Source organism: Maniola jurtina, chromosome 14 (assembly GCF_905333055.1).
Source record: "Maniola jurtina chromosome 14, ilManJurt1.1, whole genome shotgun sequence".
Lineage (NCBI taxonomy): Eukaryota > Metazoa > Arthropoda > Insecta > Lepidoptera > Nymphalidae > Maniola > Maniola jurtina.
This window is the reverse complement of record NC_060042.1, coordinates 6,375,223-6,390,731: the sequence shown is the minus strand read 5'-3', so window position 1 is coordinate 6,390,731 and position 15,509 is coordinate 6,375,223. Positions and strand designations below refer to the sequence as shown.

At 36.2% G+C, this 15,509-nt stretch overlaps 2 protein-coding genes and 1 long non-coding RNA gene across 7 annotated transcripts in view; 1 reads left to right on the top strand and 2 right to left on the bottom strand.

The window, feature by feature from the left end:
* LOC123871934 overlaps nucleotides 1-15,509 on the bottom strand; it is a 218,907-nt gene that overhangs the window by 63,782 nt on the left and 139,616 nt on the right. The gene's annotated exons all lie outside the window — the stretch shown is intronic.
* On the top strand, nucleotides 66-3,993 carry LOC123871927 (40S ribosomal protein SA). 2 transcript variants are annotated; one of them, XM_045915986.1, is made up of 7 exons: nucleotides 66-163; nucleotides 374-501; nucleotides 705-938; nucleotides 1,403-1,567; nucleotides 2,058-2,219; nucleotides 2,823-2,981; nucleotides 3,851-3,993. In XM_045915986.1, exons 2-7 carry the CDS (start codon nucleotides 403-405, stop codon nucleotides 3,941-3,943), a joined length of 912 nt encoding a protein of 303 aa, XP_045771942.1. In that variant the 5' UTR covers nucleotides 66-163; nucleotides 374-402; the 3' UTR covers nucleotides 3,944-3,993. The 2 variants fall into 2 exon arrangements, with proteins under 2 accessions (XP_045771942.1, XP_045771943.1); XM_045915987.1 differs by lacking the exon at nucleotides 66-163 and adding an exon at nucleotides 245-263.
* LOC123871924 lies at nucleotides 4,332-14,919 on the bottom strand. Of its 4 annotated transcripts, none has more exons than XM_045915978.1 (8): nucleotides 14,739-14,919; nucleotides 11,683-11,963; nucleotides 9,451-9,531; nucleotides 8,831-8,921; nucleotides 7,696-7,748; nucleotides 6,162-6,357; nucleotides 5,455-5,572; nucleotides 4,332-4,570 (listed from the first exon to the last, which is right to left on the bottom strand). In XM_045915978.1, the coding sequence occupies exons 2-8, from the start codon at nucleotides 11,912-11,914 to the stop codon at nucleotides 4,379-4,381; spliced, it is 963 nt and encodes a 320-aa protein (XP_045771934.1). In that variant the 5' UTR covers nucleotides 11,915-11,963; nucleotides 14,739-14,919; the 3' UTR covers nucleotides 4,332-4,378. The 4 variants fall into 4 exon arrangements, with proteins under 4 accessions (XP_045771934.1, XP_045771933.1, XP_045771935.1 ...); XM_045915977.1 differs by having other exon boundaries at nucleotides 11,683-11,945; XM_045915979.1 differs by having other exon boundaries at nucleotides 11,683-11,938.

Here is a 15,509-nt window from a genome sequence, read left to right as displayed (position 1 = left end):
TTTACATAGCACATACCGATTTTCAGATTATAATTCTACCGGTTTTATGCTATCTGTATTTCATTGTCAAATCTGACTGACGTTTCACGTGACCCGTGACGCGTCTGACACTTGACAGTTCGTTCTTTTCAAAGTCGAATTGTCTCCCAGTGGCATTATACGCGTAAGTTTTATTTAAAATCATCAATTATTACGTTAATCCCAAGTGTTTATTGTAGTTTTAAAATGAATACTGTGCGACAATTAAGTTTGCGATCACAAATGTAATGTATTTTTCGTAATAATGTCGGGACATTCGGTGCTTCTTACACATGTGACATGACCACAACCACAACATTATAATAAAATAATACTTACTGCCCGTTTATTCCAGGTTTAGTCGTAACTCTAATAAACGCAACGATGTCGGGAGGATTAGACGTGTTGACCCTCAACGAGGAAGATGTAACTAAAATGCTAGCCGCTACAACCCATCTTGGGTCGGAAAATGTGCATTTCCAGGTTAGTTTGCACCTATATCTTGCACCTATTCACACTGAATTTACTTCAATATGTTTACTATCAATGATGAGAAGAGAATCCGTTCCACTATATTTTCTGATTACCTGAAGATCAATTCTCCCACCTGAAAAACACATTTTATATTTATAAAACTTATAAGTATTTTCAAGTGACATGTTTTAAGTTCTTTGACATTTTATCAGATGGAAACCTACGTGTACAAGCGTCGTGCTGATGGTACGCACGTGATCAACCTGCGCCGTACATGGGAGAAGCTGGTGTTAGCCGCCCGTGCTGTGGTCGCCATTGAGAATCCTGCAGATGTTTTCGTCATTTCATCTCGTCCATTTGGACAGCGTGCTGTACTGAAGTTTGCAGCACATACTGGTGCCACACCTATTGCTGGACGATTCACACCAGGGGCTTTCACTAATCAGGTATACCTATTACTAATTTATTGTGGAGTCTGTTTCAATTCATATACATGTCTGCACATAATTATTAAGAACAAGACAACTATAAGAGTAAAGTACTCCATACACAGTCTTGCACACATGCAGTGCTTGCCATCAGTCTAGTCAAAGCGGTAGCTTTAGCCCATACACTTCTGCAGAGCACCCAATTACAGTGCATAGATGTCTCTTTGTATGGTACTGATACTTGTAGGAAAAAATGCCACTATGAATGCATTAAACGAATTGTTGCATTTCTTTATGTCCCCAAGAAATAGACAAGTTATGTTAATTTTTTACTCAATGATGACAAATTTAACTAAGGAACCACTGACTGCATTTAATGCAGAAATGATTACAACATATTCTGATTACAACAACTTTATTTAATATTTATCTTTTCTTATTTATTTTATCTTTACTAAAATAAGTTTCTATTTATATTCTAGATTCAAGCTGCATTCAGGGAGCCTCGTCTCTTGATTGTGTTGGATCCAGCACAAGACCACCAGCCTATCACTGAGGCGTCCTATGTCAACATTCCAGTCATCGCATTCTGCAACACTGATTCACCACTCAGATTTGTTGACATTGCCATCCCTTGCAACACCAAGGTAAAGAATATTACAGTTTATCACTAAAGTTTTTCGTTTATTCAATAGTCAATACTAGCTGATGCCCGCGACTTCATCCGTGTGGTTCACGTTTTTTCAAAATCTCGCGGGAACTCTTTGATTTACCGGGATAAAAGCGAGAACTCTTTGATTTACCGGGATAAAAAGTAGTCTATGTATTAATCCAGGGTATAATCTATCTCCATTCCAAATTTCAGCCAAATCTGTCCAGTAGTTTTTGTGTGATTGAGTAACAAACATCCAAACATCCACACACTTTCACATTTCTATAGGATTAGGATTTCAGTGCCAAATTAACAAATTCACAAACAAGTTCCTATGTGATAATTAGAAAATTAACTAGTGATACTTTTACTAGTGTATTAAAAAAATATTTTTAATGTGAAACAAAATATGTGATTGTGTTCTGATGGTTCTGTATTATCATTTGTAAATAACATCATATTTTATGAAATTGTTTCAATTCCAGTCATCCCATTCCATTGGTCTGATGTGGTGGCTTCTCGCACGTGAGGTCCTTCGTTTGAGGGGAGTCCTCGCCCGCGACCAGAGGTGGGATGTAGTGGTTGACTTGTTCTTCTACAGAGATCCAGAAGAGAGTGAGAAGGAAGAGCAACAGGCCAAAGAACAGGTGAGATTTTTAAACACTTTCATTGATATGTAAAGAAGATATTTTGGCTAATTCTGCTATACACAATTTCTTAAACTAAAATGACAGGTCTAAAGGTATTACCATCCCATTTCATAATGCTCCCTATGGAAAAGGGAACAATAGGACAGAGATACCATTACCTGGAGTTTAGTTTAGAGGTTATGTATAACAGAATCAGCCACCTTGAATGCTATCTGTTTCTAGGTTTGGAAACAACTTTTTTTATATAAAAGAACACAAAGCATCCCGTACAAAATTGGTTTTTTAAAATTTAAAACTGTTCTAATCGGAGTTTAAAACAATACCAACTGGATGCCAAATGTATGGAGAGTCAAAGCAGCATGAAGTCAAATTGGTCAAATTAAGAGCATTTTCTCGCAATGCATTGGTATAATCATGTGCCCAGGGGTTGGCCATACATAGAGATTACAGACATGTGAATGCACGACACGTTCTATGCTCAGAATCTCATCATACAGTTCCTTACAATTTTCATCTTCAAGGAGCTGTGTTGGCTTCACACGTTTTGTCATTCCTGTCATTTCATCAGCTATCCCAATTTCAATTTTGTTTTGTTTATAGGCTGTCATTCCCGCTAAGGCTGAAGTGCCACCACCGCCAGTGCACGAGGACTGGACCGAGCCTCCGGAGCCCGTAACCTCGTGGACCGAGGATGCCGCTCCTCCACCAGCTCCCGCTTTCGGTGCACCTCCACCAGCTCAGGAAGATTGGGCTGCTCAGGTACCTGTTTTTTTTCTTTTACTGGTCATGGACTCGTCACTAGATATTGTTCAATTTCTTATCACATTCTACAGAGCGTCATCTAACGAACAGTGTAATGTCAGATCAATCGGGTAGGGTGTGAGGGGTCAGAGGTAGGAGGGATGGCAGGTTCGGTGTTTCACTGGCTCACTGTAACACGTAGCTTGAGCGCGCACACCGGGCCGCTACCTTCAGACGTTCAGGGTTCATTCTGGTGTGGTAAAAACGTATTGAGTTTTTCTGTCAAGGACATTCTCAGTACTAGCCCGGAGTCCTTGCCTCAGAGAGCACGTAAGCTAAACTTGAACAATCGTGACGGTTATCTGCCCCATCGGACTATGAGAATAGGAAGAAAGAATGCACACTGCTATACTATAATATTAATATCTCCCGCACAGATGGCTTATCTGTGGACATTGGCTGCATACTGCAACTAAAATTGGGACTGGAGGATATTTTAAAATGCTTCGAGCTTTCTTAGGGAATTATATATAACTAGAGGATGCCCGCGGCTTCGCCCGCCTGGATTTCGGTTTTTTAAATCCCGCAGGAACTCTTTGATTTTCCGGGATAAAAAGTAGCCTATGTCCTTCCCCGGGATGTAGCCCATGTCTGTACCAAATTTCATCAAAATCGGTTCAGCGGTTGGGCCGTGAAAACGTAGCAGACAGACAGACAGACAGACAGACACACTTTCGCATTTATAATATTAGTATGGATATTACAGAAAAGATACATTTTCAAATTCAAAATGGCCGACATTCTATTCTTTGATACACCTACATAATCCTATTGGTTCGTCGTTGGTTAAAAACAGAGTATCAAAATGATTGTTTTTTTTTATAAAGGTTCAAGAGGAGTGGGGCACTGCCGCGCCCGCGCCCGCCCCCGCTGCCGCTCCCTCGTGGGGAGGCTCTGCGCAGGACTGGACGGCTTCGTAGGTGTGCGCCTGTATCGGTTAACGTCGTTAATAATAAATAACTGAAAATTTTATACTGTATTTCATTCATTTATTTGCCTCAAAAAGATAGACCTATAATAGGGCACGTAAAACAACAAGTCCAATCTGAACACGAGGCGTATGACTGCGCATCGTACAAACGGTTTCTGCTTTCTACCTAAATGGAACAGAGAGATGTGTTCAGTTGACCCATCAGATTCTTAATAGATGATGTGAAAAATGATCACATCTTTTTCTTTAGTCTGTGCTATGTAACAAACTACAGATTGGAGTGCTTTGGTTTTTTTTTTCAAATAAATGAGAACTTTGTTTAATATGTGGCTGGGAAAGTAATACTGAATGTAATTAAATTAAACACATATCCGATAAAATGGTCATTAATTGTTTATTTAAGCAAATTAGCTATCAATTGAATTTACAAACTACAATATAGATGAATTCTGTATATACAGGTGTAATTTGGGTTGCCTTGGTTAGACAAAACTCTGAAAACAACTTGTTGCAATGGGCTGTTCCTATTGTCCAAGTGATAGTATTGTTTCGCTGCTTTGTTGTACTGATACATTCCGTCGGCTGCTTTTATCCATGTGCCATTTGCTAGAATGCCCTAAAATGCAACAGATTATTTATTAGAGATACTCTACTACTCTTTCACACTAATCATTCTTCTTTATTCCAACAATGCAAATAGAAAGGATGATTAGTGTGAAAGAGAGGCATAGTTTCTTTATCCTTTTGTTTCCTAGAAAAGATGAACTACTTGCAAGACGGGCGTTCTGGGTAGTTCTGGCACGTGGTGGTAGTGAAGAGTTTCTGTTCTTTTTACTAAGTGTGACAAGCACAGTGATGTTTCTAGCATTCCAACGTACAAAAAACTAGCAGTTTAACTAGCAGCATGATAATCTTCAATTTTTTTTGAATTAAACTAATTATTGAAATTTGCACCTTGATATGAAAAAACGATTATAATACCAAAATTACGAAACAAAGAGTAATGTGTTGTATCTCATTTGAATTGGCATTAAATCAGCAAGTTTTTCTGATATAGGGTCACTTTTCCGTAGTACATTTTTTTTCACAGTGCGCTTTTAAAGTGACATTTAATTTTTGGTAACACTTTAAAAGTTTTGGAAAAAAATTAACTGCTCTTCTACTTTGGTAGCCAGAGCCTCAATAGAAGGTTTGTAGTGCTGATACATTACCTGGTAACGACACAACATCATTTGTTTTATTGTTTTTTATCACATTTTTTTTAAATTAGTCTAATTGAGAGAATTTGGTATTTTGTTAAAAAACCCAAAAATATTCATAACTCTTAGGGCAATTTAAATATGGCCATCCTGTAGAAATTTTTTTTGCTGGAAATGACCTCCTCTATCTCCCTATTGCGTTTGATCCACGACTTTTTGACCACCCTGTATAATATGATGAGAGATATGACATGACACCTTTCTATCTCGTATAGATTCCGTATTAGGTAGGTACACTTACGTAAACTGTAAAGTTTTTAGGTGCGCTATAAGCTGTATCAGGGCGAATGTGTTCCAAACTTAAAAAATCCACTTGCGAATTTCTCGGCAAATCTATGATTACTTCTCCGTATGATCCTCTGCAAACAAAATGTTAAAGCTTTGTACATACGAATACTTTTCCAAAAAATTCCAACAAGAAACGAACCCAGAACCACAGTAACTATAACTAAGTGCACTCATGCTCTGCTGGGCTAAGGCCACGACTCCCAAACTATTTTGTAGCTTTTGTTTTTTGGATTAGATATTTATAACCTTCTTTTTAACCCCCGACCAAAAAAGAGGGGTGTTATAAGTTTGACGTGTGTATGTGTGTATCTGTGTATCTGTCTGTGGCATCGTAGCTCCTAAACTAATGTACCGATTTTAATTTAGTTTTTTTTGTTTGAAAGATGGCTTGATCGAGAGTGTTCTTAGCCATAATTCAAGAAAATCGGTTCAGCCGTTTGAAAGTTATCAGCTCTTTTCTAGTTATTACTGTAACCTTCACTTGTCGGGGGTGTTATAAATTTTTAATTTACACTTGTTCTATAAAGTTCACACTGATTGTAGGGAGGTAGATACCTTATTACCTACTTTAGTCTAGGCTATTCCAAGCCTTAGCACCTGTACCAGACTTTTGTGAGTACAGCATTTGTACTTATGAACGATGTTAGATGAGGGAAGTACCTAAAAGGCCAACAATCAGACGGTATAGGTCTTCTCAACGACAGTATGATGTCAGGCCGCGGAGCTGCTCGCCACAGCGGCACCACGCCCCAGAGGGAGGCCTGAGCACCCCACTCAACTGTGTCCGACCCCTTAAACGCTCTAGTTCCTTTTATGTATCCTTTGTTGTTAGGCTTAGCTTGCTGCGTTCCTAATCCTGTATCAAAATAATCTATATTATTATAGTTAGCTACATATGGGTAAACCTTCCTCCTAAACTCTTCTAATTGATGGTAAAAATCCCACCAAAATTCACTTCGAAATTAGTAATTCTATGCGAATAAAATAATATAACACACACGTTACGCCGATTTTTTTTATTCTGTACAATAAGTACTACTTGTATATACCTACTAGAGGATGCCCACGACTTCGTCCGCATGGATTTAGATTTTTATAGATCCCGTGGGAACTGTTTGATTTTCCGGGATAAAAAGTTGCCTATTTCGATTACAGGACGCAAGCTACTTCGGTACCAAATTTCATACAAATCGGTTAAGTGGATGGGTCTTTAGGAATCCCGCGGGAACTCTTTGATTTTCTGGGATAGTCACCCCAAATTTTTTTTGTCGATGTTTTTTAGGTAACTACACAAATCTAGACACAAAATAGTAAGGTAATCCAGATATATGTAAAGTTTGTTTAGGTAGGTATCTAAATGTGGACTTAATTTTAGCATACCTATTAAATATCATGACTCAAGATGGTTTAATTACTTAGGTAGTAGGTATATTAATTTGAGCATATTGTGTAGGTACATAAAATATTCAAATATAGGTACCTATGGGAGGTACCTACTTACATTGACACGAACCTTTTACATTACGTGTGCGAGTAGCTACAATAAGTTCTGTAGGCATGTAAATAATAAAACAGGTGTCTAGGATGGATCTCTACAAGGGATGAGCCATTTTAGGTCATGAATATTACTTTTTGTGCTTTCAATTTTTTTACGGTTTTGCTGTATTACTAAAACATGCCTACTTAGGTACTTCATAATGTTTTCTAGAAGGTATAGAAGTAAGTAGATATAGGTTTATGGGACCTATAGCAGTCTACTCGTTCAGTCTTTTCACGGCCCACTCGTTTAAAATCGATTTTCATGGTACAGAGATAGCTTGCATCCCAAGATTGGACTTAGGCCAGTTTTTGCTAAAGATTTCCACGGGATTTTTAAAAACCTAAATCCACGCGGACGAAGTAGAGGCTGTTGAGTGCATCATCAGACATAAGTAAAATAGTTAAAAAAAAAATTACGATTCATGAACAACGACTTAATAACCTCATACGACATTGAGCCACTAAAAAATTTTAACGATTCATCTTCCATCACGATCCAGAAAACATCGCAGTGTGGTTGAGCCAATCATTTTTTTGGCAATTATCTAGAAACTAGCCGATGAACCGTCAAACATACAAACTGACTGTTAACTCATAATCAAACCTCTCGTAGTCGGTTAGTAAAATAAATACGGTACTTCGGTACATTACTGACCTGTATCTAGGTGTTGCGATATTAACACCGTATTGCGTCCCCTGAGAGCTTTTCTGTAAAATGAGTTCTTAGATAGGTAAATACTTATGATTTTAATTTTAATTAAACAATAAATTCATTCATTTATGTAATCAATGTAGGTAAATACTATGCAGGTACTGAATACGAGTCTAATCTTAGAATGAGAAGGGTTTTGGCGTTTCAATGGCAGCCTGGCGGTCAAAGGAAACTTAGTCGACCAACCAACACCTGGAGGAGGTCCATTGAAGCAGACCTAAAAAGAGTGAGACTCTCGTGGAACCATGTCAAGGCAGCAGCCAAAGGTAGGGAGACATGGAAAACAAACTACTGCAGCCCTAAGTTCCACGAGTGAATAAATAGGACTCCATAATCATCATCAGATGTTGATCTTTATGAGTTCGGTAGGTTTGAAGAATCTGCCTTGGAACATGCGCAGTGGTGATTTATCAACATACTAGCTGACGCCCGCGACTTCGCGTGGATTTAGGTTTTTTGAAATCCCGTGGGAACTCCGGAAAACCAAATTCCGGGATAAAAAGTAGCCTATGTGCTAATCCAGGATATTATCTTTTTTTTTTTTTTTTTTTTTTTTATTCACGATAGGCAAGCGCTTGACCACAATCACACCTGATGGAAAGTGATGATGTGGTCTAAGATCTATCTCCATTCCGAATTTCAGCCAAATCCGTCCAGTAGTTTTTGCGTGAAGAAGTAACAAACATACACACACACACACACACACACACACACACACACACACACACACACACACATACAAACTTTTGCCTTTATAATATTAGTGTGATCAACCTATTTGGTAGAACGAAATGAGGCCCATCAGCGGGAGTAACTTTCTTGGGTTGTAGGAAAACCACGCGCAGATTTACTCTATGCAGATAGATAAGTACATAGGTAAATCTCCACTGTTATCCAGAGCTTCTTTTATCCCTTTAACGTACTGTGGTCCTAAGTACTAGGTAGGTATAATTTCATCGCATGTCTAGCTTTGTGTGACCAAGCTTTAATTCGTTTTGTTAAAGAGCGTGGTAAAGTGGTAAAGCTAGATATTCTAAAGCTAAACAAAAGCGTGCTTATGATTATTTCTACTGAATACCTCAAAGCCTGCTCAGCTCGCCTTAATTCCAGCGCTAAATGCCTCATTCGGTGGCAGCATTCCTCGCCCACTGACGTTGAATCTATGCTCACTGAATAATTAAATGTGTTATTTTGTAGTCCAGAAGCTCTAATCTAACTTTTATGTTAATGTTATCTAAATGTAGCGTCAATTCTGTCATTTAGCATGGTGATGTCAAATCACAAACAGCTTTTCCCGAAAGATAGGAACTTACATACCCTGCTGAATTAGAACTCAAGAAACATTGATGAAAGTAGAGTAGAGCATCGCAAGCAGTTACGACGCAAAAATAATATTTTAATTTCTTTTATCTTCAAGTCAAGAGTGATCATAGGCAACTTTTAAGCAAGCGCGTTCCATCTTAGGCTGCATCATCACTTACTAGGTCTGATTGCAGCCAAGCGCTAGGCTCAAGATTAAAAAAAAATCTTGTTGCTCAGGCGAAAAACAGCCTTTATACTCAAGTTTTCAAAATGTATTTACAACATAGCAGAAGACTTTTTTGTATTTGTAGGTACATTATATACATATATAAATTATAATAATACTTACGAAATACATTATAAATTATTACATGTATAAATTATATTAATACTTACGAAAAGTGATCAAGTTTGATTTCGGGAGAATTTTCGCTAATAAAGCTTGAGAAACAGCATTTGGCGTTAAATATGTACCAGCTAGAATGATAAAAATAAATGACATTACATACCTACTTACAAAAATACATTACAAAATTTTATATTAAAAAAAATAAGTAGGCAGATAAATGAAAACTAGCAATTTTTCTTAATTTCGACCAAGGCGTAGAGGTGCCTACTTAAAGTTTAACACGCATTTGACGGGCTACCAGTTTTTATACGACGCGATTACCATCTGACCTACTCGTACTCGACCTAGTTAGAAAGAACCAACCACTGATAAATAAATAGATTAAAATATTCCTGTTGAAAGTTAGAATTAATATAAATAAAATATCATCAGCTGATAGTGATTTTATAATAATGAACAGCTAATGTTCCTTTTCGAACGTTAAAGAGACCACAAATTATTATAAATGCGAAAGTGTGTCTATCTGCTAGCTTCTAACAGGCCATATTTTTTTTGACGAGAAATAGACTGTAGCCACGCATCCTGGAGACGGATATAGGCTACTTTTTACCCGACTGCGCCAAAGCCAAAAGGAAAGGTTATGATTTTAGCTGTCTATATAATATGTATGTATGTATGTTTGTATGTAGGTATGTATGTATGTATGTTTGTATCCAGATTCTGTGTGTTCCACCGTAGCGCCTAAACTACTAGGCCGATTTTGATGATTGAGGTGTCAATTGATTCGTTGTAAAGGTCCGGGTGATATAGGCTTTATTTTATACGAAAAAAATTGGCTTAACGGATTACATAAAAAAAGTGGAAGTCTCAAAATTTTTTTTACTATTGTATCGAGTGGGATGACAAATGAAAGAGGCGAAAATTCTGAGCCCATGTATATAAATGTACAACAAAATTAAAATATACCAAGCGACAGAAAAACGATTTTACTCTAATATTTCAGCGTTTATTAAGACGATCGCAGTCGGGTTTTAGTTTTCAACTTTATTTTGTTATTCCGGAATTGGAAATCAAGTAGGTAGTTTCCACGGGACATTTAATATAACTAAATCCACGTGGACGATTTACAGGCAATTATCTAGTCTATGCACCTACATTTAATTAGAGATTGTACAACCTCCTTTATTTGAGGTTTTCAAAAATATGCGGATAAAGCCGCAGGCATCAGCTTTTATATAAAGTAATATGCGAAAGTCTGTCTGCAACTAGGAATAAAGCTTTTCAGGCTTATGTATGATAGCTACAGCAAAATTTTACCGTGTTGCTATAGTTTTACAGCGACATCTAGTTCTAAATGAATTCATAAAAATGGTGTACGCTGCGGACTGTGGTAGCATGTCACCGATTTCGGAAAATTCTCCTGTATTACAGAAATATAATTAATTCTCTTGTACTCAGTCTCTAAATTAAACTTATTGTTATCCTTATTTATCATCATAAAGCTCCCTACGCAAATAAGGTATAGCACTAGATTTGATGTGTCAATTTATAATTTAGAAATTGTGTGCTTACAGCAAAATTAGCCACATTCTCTTGCATACAAACTCCAAAACAGCGTGAAACGCTATGCAAATAAATAATATTACCTAGGTAGTTACATAGCGTTCCGTATATCAAAAGGAAAAACGGAACCCTTACAGGATCACTTTGTTGTCTGTCTGTTTATCTGTCCGTCTGTTGTGTCTGTCAAGAAACCTATAGGGTACTTCCCGTTGACCTAGAATCATGAAATTGGGTAGGTAGGTAGGTCTTATAGCACAAGTACAGGAATAAATCTGAAAACCCCGAATTTGTGGTTACATCATTTAAAAAAAAATTAAAATATGTTTTAATTTTCAAAGTAAGATAACTAACCAAGTGGGGTATCATATGAAAGGGCTCTACCTGTACATTCTAAATCAGATTATTATTTATTTTTATGTATAACTCTTTTTGATTTATCGTGCAATATGTCGGAAAAAATACCCGAGTACGGAACCCTCAGTGCGCGAGTCTGACTCGCACTTGGCCGGGTTTTTTTTATTTATAACGGGATCTGATGTTCGATGATCGACTAGCTAACGATTGAATAGCACTTTATTCGAAAATCTCCTCCTCGACAATCAACTTTCAATAGATACTTAGGAAAGTTTCTAGACTACACCTAATTTTTAACAACATTTGCGAGTTATTTTTGATATAGTTTCCTGAAAGCAAGTAGCTAGATGATGATTACTCACCTATTAACGCTAAAGCAACCAATAAAGAAACGAGTAACTTAGTGTTTCCGTATTTGAAACGCCTCGCTTTTATTTGTGTTTTTGATGCCTTTTTATTTTTCCTCTCTTCGTCAAAGTTTGGCTTGTCATTGTTGAGGTACTCCCATATGTTTTCACGTATAGGGTAGAGTGATTTTATGCATGGAGCAACTTTTCGCGGTTTCCTCCTTTCGTGAGCTCTTCCTGCGAACATTTTGGCCAAATGGACTACGGTTACCTGAGAGCTGTAATTTACTTAGCGTCTGTGGGATTTTGCTTGATTAATGCCCGAAAGTTTTAACTTTGTGCCAGTTATTTAGCACGTACTCGGCGTCAAAGACATACTGTGCTTAACTAGTATTAGATAAGAGTAAATTGTGTTCTATATGTTGAGATGAAAATTTTAGCAATATTAGAATTTACACTATAAGTATTTTATCGAAAAAAACAGCTAAGTAAAATTTTGTTGTTCATCTAAGTATATTATTTATTTTGCCTAATCTGATTATATGATTATATTTTCTGAATATTTAGGGCTAGTATATATAGCTTTTGTCTCCAATTTCGTACGCATCATGAAGCTTCATAAAATAGTTATAAATCAATTTACAAAAAAAACCCGTAGGACTCATCCACCCGTGGGCAGTTTTCCGCAGGTAAAAAGTTGCCAAGAACAATAACTTCTGTATCGGTAAAGCATAGGTAGTATTATAGCTGGCCTGACTTAGCTCAGTAAGAAGTCTCTTTAAAATCGGTTTAGCCGTCTTGATAGTAAATAATTGTCCCGACCAACAGATAGACCAAAAAATAAATAAGATTAATATGAGCTTACTAAAAGGCACTTGTTTCAAGACTACAGACATACGACATAATATTATCAATTTGTTTATTTGTGTGAAGACGTGCCGGAGCTATACCTGCCTACCTATATTAATTATTATTTTTATCTTAAAGCTAGCTACATATCTAAAATTCCCAGTATACTCTCACGATATATTTAAAAAAGTAAATTTTATATTCGCCGTGGGTAAAAAACGAAACAATTTCGTATTCAAATCATGTTTACGTGAAAATTAGCTTGGAGCAGCGTCAAAAATACTAAAATTAAGCTAACCCCTAGTTTCCTAGTTTAATTAGAAATTATGTCGTTGCAGTTTTAACATAGCAATGAAGTTCATTTAATATTTTGCCCGTCACTGCAGGTGGCACGCTCCAATTGCATTATGCAAGCTATTCGGTTTTTGGGTCGCTCGAATTAGGGACGGACTGGGCTATAATATCCATCAAAAGTATTTAAACGCCCAGCGAACGGCCTGATTTATGCTTTTAAAATCTCCATTGAGAATTTATAATAATGGAACGCTCTATTTAGAACGTTATGGTTAGGGCACAAAACTAAATAATACCTAGGTACTACTTAGGAAGGCATTTGTAGCATTTACCGTTAATCTTTAGGTAAGTAAGTAGGTAAGTAGTCTTGGTCAAGCGCAAAATATGGCATTTCATTAAAAATTGATATAATTCAAGTGACATGCATTAGCGAAGCGCATTCTATATTTTCTATGTCGATTCTGGTGACACGTTCCAATTAAATTATGCAAGCTAAGTGCAAGCTGTTCGGTTTTCAGATTATACGAGTTAGAACTTTAATATTTACTTTAAGTAAGTAGATTTAATGCTATTATTTATGTCTACTCTTATGAACATTTATTGAAAAATCTAATGTTGCAAATTAACTTTTCTCAAAAACTTCGGGTTGGATTGTACGAGTACTTACCTACGTCATGCGCTTTTGTGATGTGAAGTTTTCGATTAAAGCTAATTAAAGCCAGTAGATAACATAAATGATTCAAAAACGTGTCAGTCTGTTTTATTCCTTGTAACAGTTGAGCTGATTTTGATGAAATTGGGTTGGAACAGAAATAGAGAGAGCTCGGATATACTTAATACAAAAAATATTTCATAGCACGGAGAAAATATAGTCTGAAAACAGAATTCCAGATTGGCAATTTCGGGCAAAAGCATTTAAATGTGTTTTACTGGATACATTTTTTAAATCTTGGTTCAAAAGAAAATTAAATACATCATATTGTCATTAATGACCAACCACAAAAAGAGCCCCATAAGAGGCGCAAAACTTGAAATATTGGCCAGAGTCGGAAAATGAGCACGCAACGTAACATCGAAGAAATGCTGATTTCTACGGCAGAGGTCTAATATCACTCGCATTTTCAGCACCGAAACATATTGACACTGTTCTTCTGCTTCCTGTGATATTTTATCAGTATGCGATTTCTTTAATAAACCGTAGTATGTAATGTAAAATTTTCTTAAATATGTAGGTTACGCACGACTCGTTTTGCTGAATTATGTATAGCATGGAACATAAAGTAGGCATGAGAACTACGAGTAGTTTAGCATTCGAACCTCTCATGTAATATTCTAGCTCTTGCTTATTCAGTATTTGCTAACATGTTACTGGGTCAGTGTTTTGCTGACCAGGCGTCGGGTGCAGATAATAATTAAAACATTTCTAAAGTAGTTATTTAAAAATGGTGACGAAAACAAATAATGCCTAAAGAAGCCTCAATAGCTCAAAGGGTAAAGAAGCGGACTGAAATCCGGAAGGCCGGCGGTTCAAACCCCATCCATTGCACCATTATCATATTACTAGGTACTCAGCAGAAGCTTTACCCCTTGCAATTGTAAAGAAATGTCAGTCATGATTAACATGGCTGTAATTTAAGAAAAAATTTGAAAAAATGTGATGGAAATTGGAAAGTGGTTTAGAATAATTCTAAGTTTAGTTTGCGTATCCAACACAAAAGTATTTGACAGAGGTCTAAATAAAAACACTAAAATAATGGGTAAGTAAGTATAATTAGTTTTAAAAGTCAATGCGGAACACAGAACTGTGGACCGTCCGTAGTGGATTCGAGCGACCCACTTAATATTTTATTTTTGGTTAGTATAATTCGATCCAGCTTAGTTCAAAAAGGTCTACGGTAAAAAATGAAAAGAGAACATTTTGTACTAACTTGAACACCATGGTGGTATAATATTTTTTTCCGATATATCACTACTAAAACTCTCCGATTGTCGTCTCGAGTTACTTCGAGTAACCATAATCATTTATGTATAACTATAAATACTTTAGTTCAATTTATTTATTTAAAAATAATGTTCGTGAATTTATTGAACCTACTTGATTTCCAATAATTTCCCGCTATTTTGAAGAAAGCTCTATTTAATGGTAACTTGTCTATGGTGGTGTGGATGTTTTATCGTTTGGAAGGCAAAGGTTTTATTGCATACAGCCTATGATTATACAAAATAAGTGTGATGTTATAAAAAATAAAATCATATTCTTACTAATATTATATTTTTTATTTCAATACCTTTGTCTATGTTTTGTATGTGTATTTTGAAATAAAAAAAAAGTATAAAAAATGAAACCGATTGTTACAGAGTATACACAATTTTAAATTTCGAATGGAATAGCTAACATAACAAGGAGGTATAACTATATTAACTGTGTCAGTATTCATGCAACTTGCGAGGCACGGTTCATGAAGGGTCGATAATAATAATTAATTATTAGTAAGTTATTATTAATTAATACCGTTGTAATAATATAATTATAATTAATAATTATTTATTAGTGCTATAGATATATTAAGATCTGTATCACGAAGTCGCAAGTTCTTCTGATGGGAAATGACTTTTATTTTAACATGATCTTGTGACCTAATTACACTTTTAAACAGTTAAGTATAGCTTAAGAGGGCTCTCTCCGTCACTCGTTTCCA